At 43.1% G+C, this 10,594-nt stretch overlaps 1 protein-coding gene across 1 annotated transcript; it reads left to right on the forward strand.

Moving 5' to 3' along the window:
• Nucleotides 1-1,179: 1,179 nt before the first annotated feature.
• LOC139554904 (cbp/p300-interacting transactivator 3-like) lies at nucleotides 1,180-4,954 on the forward strand. Its single transcript, XM_071368167.1, has 2 exons — nucleotides 1,180-1,342; nucleotides 3,213-4,954. Exon 2 carries the CDS (start codon nucleotides 3,228-3,230, stop codon nucleotides 3,996-3,998), a length of 771 nt encoding a protein of 256 aa, XP_071224268.1. The 5' UTR covers nucleotides 1,180-1,342; nucleotides 3,213-3,227; the 3' UTR covers nucleotides 3,999-4,954.
• Nucleotides 4,955-10,594: the final 5,640 nt, after the last annotated feature.

Here is a 10,594-nt window from a genome sequence, read left to right on the forward strand (position 1 = left end):
TGTGTGTGTGTGTGTGTGTGTGTGTGTGTGTGTGTGTGTGTGTGTGTTTCAACATCAGTGGATGCCAGGTCTCTGCAGAGAGGTCTTGACTCTCTGGACTCTCCACTGTGATATAAGAGAAGTAAGTTATGATGAAGGGAGTACGAGCATCAATCGCTCTGTGAACAGAGAGAGAGAGAGAGAGAGAGAGAGAGAGAGAGAGAGAGAGAGAGAGAGAGAGAGAGAGAGAGAGAGAGAGAGAGAGAGAGAGAGAGAGAGAGAGAGAGAGAGAGAGAGAGAGAGAGAGAGGGGGGGGGGGGAGGAGACCGAGAGGAGAGAATGAGCACCCAGCCATTATGCCTGTAAATTAGACAGTCACTCTCTACTTCTATGGTTTCTGTTCAACCATCTTCTTCTATGGTTTTTGTTTCTGTTCAACCATGGTGTGCTGAGCTGAATGAGGTGTCATGTCATTAGCACCAGTTTCATGCCAGCAGGCTCTCTCTCTCTGGGGGGGTTGCTGTTCACATGCATATGTATCACCAGGCTATGTCTCTCTGCAACAACACATTTGCATAGCACGCACCAGAGCCTACCGTTGTCTGTCTCTAATAGCCAGCTCTGATTGATTCTGTGACTTGAAATCTGAAATGAATAGTGAAAGTAATCAGTAATTTGTAATTCATATTGTATTTCGAAAACATACTGTAGGCCTCAATGAAACCAGACTCTAATTTGTAACATGGAGAATGTTGTAAAACATGAATTACATGTCTAGTATATAGGCTATTTGTTGATGAAAGTATTATGGATATGATAATGATTATTGTTGACATACATACCAGTGTCATAACAATGTAGTAGCCTATTGGGAGGTTTGTACAACGTACTCTCTGCTCTCTGTTGACACCATATCCTTTACTAGCCACAATAATTGTCCCCTAGGAGGCTACAAAATGTATGAGGCCACATCAAGTGCGTGTTATACAATGGAGTCGTAGGCTACCTAACGCCAACATTTAAGAACATGTCAGTAGCAGTTAATGAATTGTCCAACGTGCGCTAAGTCTGTACTGGGGTCACAAACCGAGCCAATCGGAACAAAGGATACAGAGACGACAGTAGCTCCACCTCTCCCTCTTTCCTTCTCCGCTGGTTGGTTTATACATGTATATAATCCCGGAGCTGACCCAGAAAAGTAACTCTGGTGACGGATTCTTGCTCGCCTCACAGTGCACTAGAGAGCACCGATCGTTTTAATTCGATGAAATACATGTATTTGGCGCATCGCCTTTGGAAGTAAAGACGGAGATCCAATAGCAGAAAGAGAACGAGAGAACTTCAGAGCAGGGCCATTTAGCTGGTAAGTGTTGTCTTGTGAGGTGGGCATTCATTGCAGAGAGAGATACTGTCCTATTACTGAGGGAAGGTAGGATAACCATTGTTCGTTTTATTTGCGGTTTCTTACATGACCGATTGTTCATATGCCGGCTATAGTGCATAGTGATACTGTATGATAAATGTATGATAAATTACTAAACGATTGAACTGTATATATTGCCAGACCGAGTTTATTTAAACCGGATTATTTTTGTTGTAATGTGGTATCAAAAGTATTTACTGTTCAATGAAATCTGCCCCCTATGCAAATACCTAGACTACACGGGTAAAATGAAGCGTTAAAATGTAGATATAGTGTGTAATAATTCACCTACAAAAAAAGACCTCGATCATTCTTTGTTGCTCCCCTTTTAGCCTTTTGCTAAATGTGACATGGACGGAATGAATGTTAAGATGCCTAAACGTTCACGCTTGCATAGCCCAAACACAATTGTATGGATTTTGTTCGGCTGCTGACCATTCTCTCGAAATGATTGTGGTTTTAGAAACAATGTTGCATCGGATCATAGTTTTTTTTATTTGTATAGATAAGGCACAAAGAGGTTTGAACGGAAACCTGAGCGCCAGGGGCACTGGAGTTCATTTTTTGGGAAAAGAGAAGAAAGAAACACGACATGCTTTGTTTTCAAGCAGACAGTGAAAAGACAGAACTCCTGTGGTATCCAATGGATTAACCATCATATTGTGTTCATGCGGTGATAGAGACATGTACGTTACTAAGAATGTCATTCATTGTTTTACCTTGCGTAATTGTGGGTGGGGAAATTATGCGTTGTTGTTCCATTTTAACTCTGGTGTTACGGAGATGGCACAAATACAGATTCCGTTCTTAATTAATAAATCGTAGGGTGTTGGCTTTCATTTTTATTTCCATTGTATTTTTCCTATAAGCACAAATCGTAATGACCATCTTGTCCATTTATCACTGCTTGTGCCTAACGAAATGTTTGTAAACGTTGGTTTCCTTTCGCGCGGATGTTCTCGCTATCATCGTGCATGTAGTACCGTATTTATTACTATGTATCTACCGATTAAAATTCGACATGCGCTCCTCTGCGTCCTTTCAACGACAAAGGTATGACTGGTATTTCCGATCGTGTAATAGGCTACATACTGGCAGCGGATACAGGCAGTAGGCTATGCGTAATGTTGCTGTGGTCGAAATGATGGTTAACCAATCGAAAGTGTAAATGGCCCCCAAACGTCATCTGAATAGATTACTGACTCAACACTGTTTGAATCACTAATAGTACACTGTCTATCTCTATGGAAGTCATGGTATGGGGTAATGCTGGGAATTTTATGTTCTCAGGGAGCTGTGTCTCTCAGATTGATCTGATGAACTAGGCAGACACCTAGACAGTTGTACAACTGAATGCATTCAACCGAAATGTGTCTTCCACATTTAACCCAACCCCTCTGAATCAAAAAGATCCAGGGTTGCCTTAATCGAGGTCATCGGTGCCCCGGAAGCAGTTGTTGTTGGGGGTTAACTGCCTTGTTCATGGGAAGAACGGAAGATTTTTTTCACCTTGTTGGCTCGGGGATTCGAACCAGCGACCTTTCGGTTACTGCCCCAGTGCTCTTAACCGCTGTATGTTTATCAGGGCTTCCCAAACCTCTCTTTGAAAAACACCAATCGATCCTCTTATTCATCTATTCGACTACTAGCACGCCTGATTCTTTCTCAACTAAAAGGCTCTGGACTGAAGCACCGCTAACAACAACATTGCTCCTCCTCCTCCGCAGGGTGACAGTAAAGGTTTCCTTGTAAATGTTCTTATACAGAGTCATCATCATAACTAACGTAAACATTGTCCTTCCTCCTGCAGGGTGACAGAGAAACCATGGCAGACCACATGATGATGCCCATGTCCCACGGCCCTGCGACGGCCCTCCACGGCTACAGGATGGGGGGAATGGGTGGCCCTCCACAGCACGCCGTGCCGCAACCCGGCCTTCGCACTCTTCCCAACGGCCAGGTCATGCACTACGGCCGGGTGCCGCAGACCTCCATGGAGGCCGCCATGAGGCAGCGGCCCGGTCTGGGGATGGTGGGGCCGGCTGGGATGAGCGGTCAGGTGAATGGCCAGGTCAACGGAGCACAGATGGGAGGACACCACCATCAGATGAACCAGATGATGTATAACCAACAGCATCAACAACAACAGCCACATCAGCAACAACAGCAGCACCACCACATGCAGCAGCAGCACCCCCAGTCTCAACCCCAGCACCCCCAGCAACAGTACCACCCCAGTGGGCTCACCTCCCAGCAGCTCATGGCCTCCATGCACCTCCAGAAACTCAACACCCAGTACCACGGACATCCACTGGGGCCGGTCCAGGGCCATCACCTGGCCAACGGGGCCCAGTACAGAGTAGGGCCAGGCCAGCTGGCCAGCATGCAGCACATGGGTCAGGGTGGGCCAGGTATGGTGCTGGGACAGAATATGGACATAGACCTGATAGATGAGGAGGTTCTGACAGCGCTGGTGTTGGAGCTGGGTCTGGACCGGGTTCAGGAGCTCCCAGAACTGTTCCTGTGTCAGAACGAGTTTGACTTCATCCCTGACTTTGTTAATATGAAACAGCAGCCGAGCACCGTGAGCTGCTGAGAGATACACAACAGTCAGACGAAGAAAGACGCTGTAAAAACAGGCTGGCGCCCAGAGAAAGACTGAACCACAGACTAGACTAGCCACAGCAGCACAGACAAGAGGAGACAAACTGACTATTGTTTCTGTTCTCTCTGTGTGAGTTTAGGCTATCTATCTGTGACCATGTATAGTAGATCTACAGAACACACTGACCTACCTGTGAATAGTAGGCCTACCTGTTGGTTTAAGATTAATTGTAAGGACAGAAAGAGAGGAGAGGAAACAAAAGCTTCCTCTGCATCAGGCTGGCCAGCATCAGTGTCTGTGAGAGCTGAGCTCAGTCAGCCCGGCCACAGGGTGGCGCTCTCTCTGGCGCAGTGGCCTCTGTCGATTCTGTACTGCCTACCGTTCTGCCTCTGGGCTGCCACCCATGCCCTAGTGTCAATATGTGTGCTGAGGCCTGAGGGATGAATGTAGACTCATTCAGCAGGACAGGAAGACGAGACAGACAAGCTGAGACAATACAAAGACTAGCTTCACCTGAGACTACTAGATTTGATCTATGGCTTTTATAAATGTATTTATTTATGAATTTACCCAACCAAGTAGCTAGTGGACATTTGACAAATTGAGTTGTTAAAGAAGTTGGTCGTCTGATTATGAATTAGGCTGTTGGGGGGGAAAGAGTTGTTCAAAAAGATGCCTAACTTTATTGTGTGTATGTTGAAGGCTGGTTCTTCAAAACAGGTTTGGAGGATTCCTTCCTCGTTACCTTAACATTTCCTTTAGTAAGAGCCTGAGAGAGAGAATGGGCCAATGGGTTTAGATTTTCTTGGGTGGTGGGGGTTTATTAGTCTCTGATTAGTTAGGAATTAACTGTGTTACCCTGGCGATCTGGTTCCTCTCCCTGACATAATCTGATCACATAATCAGAACAACATTATAATTATCATTAAAACTTACATTTCCCTGAATCTTACATGTCCGCAGTTTCTCTATTTCCTACTGCTGAATTAAATCGGATCAAATCACTGGCGAAGTAGTGCGGCACATACAGAGTAGTATCTCTATAGCAAGAGAACAGAAAACACACCCTGCATGTCTTGAAATATTCCTCTGAACACTGAGGGCCAGCTTCTACCTTCAAACAGCTAGATGCTCTAGTTCAGTAGAGTCTCAATGGCTACTTTACACTGTACTTCTACTGGTGGACCTTGGGGCAAGGGAATACACTGAATAGTATTTAAGGAACAACACACATAACATAACAGCGGGCTATTTACTCTCCCTACAGTATCTGTGAGTGTGGCACAGAAGGTAAGGCAGGGGGAAAACCAGAACCTCTCTGTCGCAGGTCATTCTGAGTCATAGAACTCACTTTAGACTTTGAACAGCACTGACAGTTAAAAGACGTAAACACAAAGTGTTGGATTGTGAGAAGTATAGAAACCTAGTGCTCTATCTGGGGTGAATCCTAACTTCCACCAAATTTTTACTTAGTCATGCATTGATATCAATGGGTGACCAAGTGAACATTTGACTTTAGTAGGAGTCTGTGAACGTCTTGAGTGTGTAAGCCTGCCAGGTAATTCTTGAGGGTAGTGACTGAGTTTGGTCCTCTGACCTAACCGTGGCCAATGTGCTGACTGGGTATGAAGACCTGGACAGTGGAGGCTGCTTCAACTGCCTTGAACTGTGGACAGCGTTCATTAGTCCATTCTGTGGACACAGCATAGTGCTAGGCACTACTCCAGCAGTACTTGGTTGGTTTAATCATTGTTTAAAGCTGCCTCTCTTTACCTGTGGCATTGATTTCATTACCAAAGGTCCAAACCCAACAGTGCAGAGCAACACACACACAGACACGCACACATACACGCCCGCACACACAGGTTGGTTGCTGTTTCCATAGATTAGCTTACTCAACTGGTTCTCTCCTGATTAGATTTAAATCACCCGTTCACACACACTTGTCTTAATTGAGGTCATCCAGCATCCCAGCCCCAATAACTTGGTAATTAGAAAACTTGGCACTCAAAGGTAGTGTGCACTATATAGGGAACAGGGTGCCATTTTGGAGGTACCCTTGGTAATTAGAAAATGTTCTATTTCTGTGGTGGTGCAGTGTTTTTCCCCCCTGCCCACTGTGCATAATGAGGTTTTGGCAAGGTTACTGCTTTGCTCCAGTGACTAGTACGAGAACTTCCTGTCCTGTTCTGTTGTTGAGCTATTTGTGGAGTTGTCAGAACAGAGAGGTTGGAGGAGCAGTGAGGTTGAAGAGAGGATTGGGGGAAGGGGAAAGCTTCCCTCTGTAATGCATTGTGGTAATCTGTTCCAATACCAGAGCTACACTCACTCGTGTCTCAGCTCTTTTTCTAGCCTGGAATCTAAAGGGAATATCTCTCTATTTCACTATAGCTTCACTTCACTGTACTTCCCTTCACTTCATTATAGGTTCACTTCACTATTTGCACAAAGTGCAAATATTCAGTTTGGATTCCAGGCTACTCTTAGCCCTGTCTTGCCCCTGGAGACCTGCCATTTTGCAGAGCTCTGAGCACAAACATACAATGGACAACAGAAAGTACACTCATCATTGCAAAGGCCGAAACCCAACCATATCGGGTCATTTCCTGTGGTCGGGTTATCTGTTACCAGTCTATTTATGTATAACTTGGATTTAGATTTGGGACCAGGCTATTTAGGGCAGTTTCACAACCCCTTATAAAAAAAAAAATCTATTACAATCTGAAAATTATATTTGTATTTGTCTTTTAAGCCTTAGAGAGGGTGTAGCCTCTCAAAGTCATTTGATTACAGCTATATCAATAATATTTCAGACTTCTAATGTATGGTGTCTTTGTACTGTAGAATATAGGTAAAGTTGACATAATTAAGGTACTTTTCAAAAAACATTGTCAGATGTAATTGTTGAATGGCTGATGGCTGATGTTGATGTGTTGAATGACAAGAGATTACAGTTTATCATCCATTTGACAATTGGGAGTGTTGATATAAATAGGTTGCCTGGTAAAACCAGACTTAATGCTGGGCTAACCATTAAGTGCAGCATTCAGTCTGGATTACCCAGGCTAACAAACAGTCTCATTATATCAAGGGTTTGGGTACAGGACAGGCCTGAAGCTTTAAGACCTAGTAGATTGCATGTGAACATTGTGAAAAGAGATGTGATGTTACCACTTTCCCCCACTTCCGCTGAGAATGTACAGCAGAACGGAATGCATTGTGGGAAGTGAAGTCTTAAAATGGTGGATACATTTGTGAGATTGTATTGTAAAATCCTTGTTCCAAATTGCACCACTTCATTTGGGGTTAACCCCCCAACTCCCAACCCCCAAAGGTTTTTTTAATGTTATTGATTCTATTTTAAGAAAATGTATTTATTTTCAACAACAATAAAATATTTATTTAAAGAACTGGCCAGAGTATGGAGTGTTTTTGAACATGTTTCTGTCTCTGCATCGCTCTATGATATCCTTTGAATACCCCATGCATCTTTTGAATACCTCATGTATGACTTTGTACTGAAACCTCAACTACTTCTGACAATGATACAATGAGTCTGACATTACTTCTGCTCTGGTACAGTGAAACATCTCAGTAGTGTTCATGTATGGGCTCTACAGCTGCAGTGGCGTGTATTCATGGATGCCAAGGGAAGCCAGGCTTCCCCAAATATGTGTTTTCATAATTTATGTCAATTCTCGAGTGGCCGAATCTCACCGGAGAAATCATCCGAGCGAGGGAAACAGCGACACCCTGTCTTGGTATGTGTAGTCCGTGTATCTGATGCTGTTTGGAACAAAAGAGTATGACATGTAGCATTTGGCCTCCCTTGATAAAAAATAAATAAAATAATTAGCCAATCAGCATTGGGCTGAGCTCAACTGCTGGTTGTCCTGGCGCAGCAAAATGCCCCCAATGGAGGCCAGTTTGGATTTAGCTTCACACCAATCAAATCATATCCTAATCAAAATATCATGATTGTCAGAAAAACGTGTCTGTTTCTGGTCTGCGTGTGTTGATGTCCTGCAGTAGCTATCTTGCTAAATTGACGATTTTCTTAGCCAATGATGGAGATGGGGATTTGGACTTTTGTTTTTGACTCTTGTATTTGACTTGTATTTGACTTGTACTCTCTGTACAGACTAATAATAATGATGGTGATTCTGATCTAATCATAAATGAATATGTTGTGCCAGTGGCCTGAGACAATTGAAGTTCAATATGTAGCCTAGTACGCTCAGGAAGTTAGGCTAGCAGGCATTTTAGCTAGGTAGCCTATGACAACAAAAACTAAAAGGGTTCTGTATGACAGAGACATAGACCGTTTTGCCTACATGAAAGAGAGGAGGATGGCATTGGTGTTCAACTAGTCTAAAAAAAAAACTTGTGCACACACAGACAGAAATCAGTACCATGGACATCCACATGATATTTAGCAACATTGATTACACTAAATAGTTTTTGGTATCTTTAAGTTTGTTTTCAGTGTATTAAACTAAGCATATACAGCCTTGTTGATTTGATGATGTTTAAATGTTTAAGTTAAAATGGTGCTGGAATAGCGGAGGCAGTGCTCCGGTTGTCTTTGTTCTGACTTAAGGTAACGGCGTGGTTCTAAATCAGTAGTTGCTTGCTTGGCCTAACAACACCCATGCCAATATTGTCACGCCCTGACCTTAGAGAGCCTTTTTATGTCTCTATTTGGTTTGGTCAGGGTGTGATTTGGGGTGGGCATTCTATGTTTTTGTTTTCTATGATTTTGTATTTCTATGTTTTGGCCGGGTATGGTTCTCAATCAGGGACAGCTGTCTATCGTTGTCTCTGATTGAGAACCATACTTAGGTACCCCTTTTCCCTCCTTTCAGTGTGGGAGGTTAACTTAGTTTGTGGCACATAGCCCTTAAGCTTCACGGTTGTTTTTGTATTGTTTATTGGTTTTGTCGGCGTCATTTCTAAATAAAAAGAATATGTACGCTAACCACGCTGCGCTTTGGTCCTGTTCCTTTGATGGCCGTGACAAATATATCCTCCAACACTGGCTTTTCGGGCATTATCACTTAATTATACAATGGGTGGGTCTAATCCTGAATGCTGATTGGTTAAAACAACATTCAAGACGGTGTCTATTCCACAAGTTACTACCGGCAAAATTTATGACGTTAAAATGCCTATTTACTCTGTTCCATCAATCCACTGTCTCATCAGCCCAGCCAGGCAATTTATAAACTTGATCTCCACTATAGAAAGCATCTAAACTGTCACATTGGTATAAAGGATTTTGGGAGACAGGCGCAGGAATGCGTAATAGTTTTTGTTATTATACCCCAAATTACGGCGTGCCGTGTAAATGCACAGGGACAAAGACCAAACAAACACGTAACAAAAACATAGGGTTGAAATCCAAACAAAAGAGCGAGGAGTACCTCGAATAAATAACACTAGCGCACAATGATTATCACACGGGATGAGACCTGTAATCATCTGTGCAATCCATAAGGGCACAAAAGCCCAAACACACAGCACAGGTAGTCACACGCACCAAAGGACATAGTAACAATAATCGACAGCACCATGGTGAACAAAGGGCACATATATACAAATACAATCAGTGGGAATAGGGGCCAGGTGTGCGCAATGAAAGTTCCAGAGGGATCCGTGACATAGACATTATCTCACATTTCTTTAAGACTGACATTTGTTTTCGTATTTTTATTTATTATGGATCCCCATTAGCTGCTGCCAAGTCAGCAGCTACTCTTCCTGGGGCCCAGCAAACTTAAGGCAGTTATACATTTTAAAAACATTACACTACATTCATAACAGATTTCACAGCATATTAACAGTGTGCCCTCAGGCCCCTACTCTACTACCCCTTTGAGCCAGGAGAGATTGACATACATATTATTAATGTTAGCTCTCTGCGTACATCCAAGGGCAAGCCGTGCTGCCCTGTTCTGAGCAAATTGCAATTTTCATAAGTCCCTCTTTGTGGCACCTGACCACACGACTGAACAGTAGTCCAGATGCAACAAAACTAGGGCCTGTAGGACTTGCCTTGTTGAGAAGTGCTGTTAAGAATGCAGAGCAGCGCTTTATTTTATACAGACTTCTCCCCATCCTAGCTACTATCAATATGTTTTGACCATGACAGTTTACAATCCAGGGTTACTCCAAGCAGTTTAGTCTCCACAACTTGCTCAATTTCCACATGACTCATTACAATATTTAGTTGAGGTTTAGGGTTTAGTGAATGATTTGTCCCAAATACAATGCTTTTAGTTTTTTAAATATTTAGGACTAACTTATTCCTTGCCACCCTTTCTGAAACTAACTGTAGCTCTTTGTTAACTTAGGGCTAGGCCCCTTTTTTCTCCACTTCCTGCCTGAATGACGTGCCCAAAGTAAACTGCCTGTAGCTCAGGCCCTGAAGCCAGGATATGCATATAATTGGTACCATTGGAAAGAAAACACTTTGAAGTTTGTTGAAATGTTAAAATAATGTAGGAGAATATAACACAATAGATATGGTAGGAGAAAATCAAAAGAAAAACCAACCATATTTCTTTTGAGAGAGACCATCCTTTTAG

This window comes from Salvelinus alpinus, chromosome 26, assembly GCF_045679555.1.
Source record: "Salvelinus alpinus chromosome 26, SLU_Salpinus.1, whole genome shotgun sequence".
NCBI classification, from domain to species: Eukaryota; Metazoa; Chordata; class Actinopteri; order Salmoniformes; family Salmonidae; genus Salvelinus; species Salvelinus alpinus.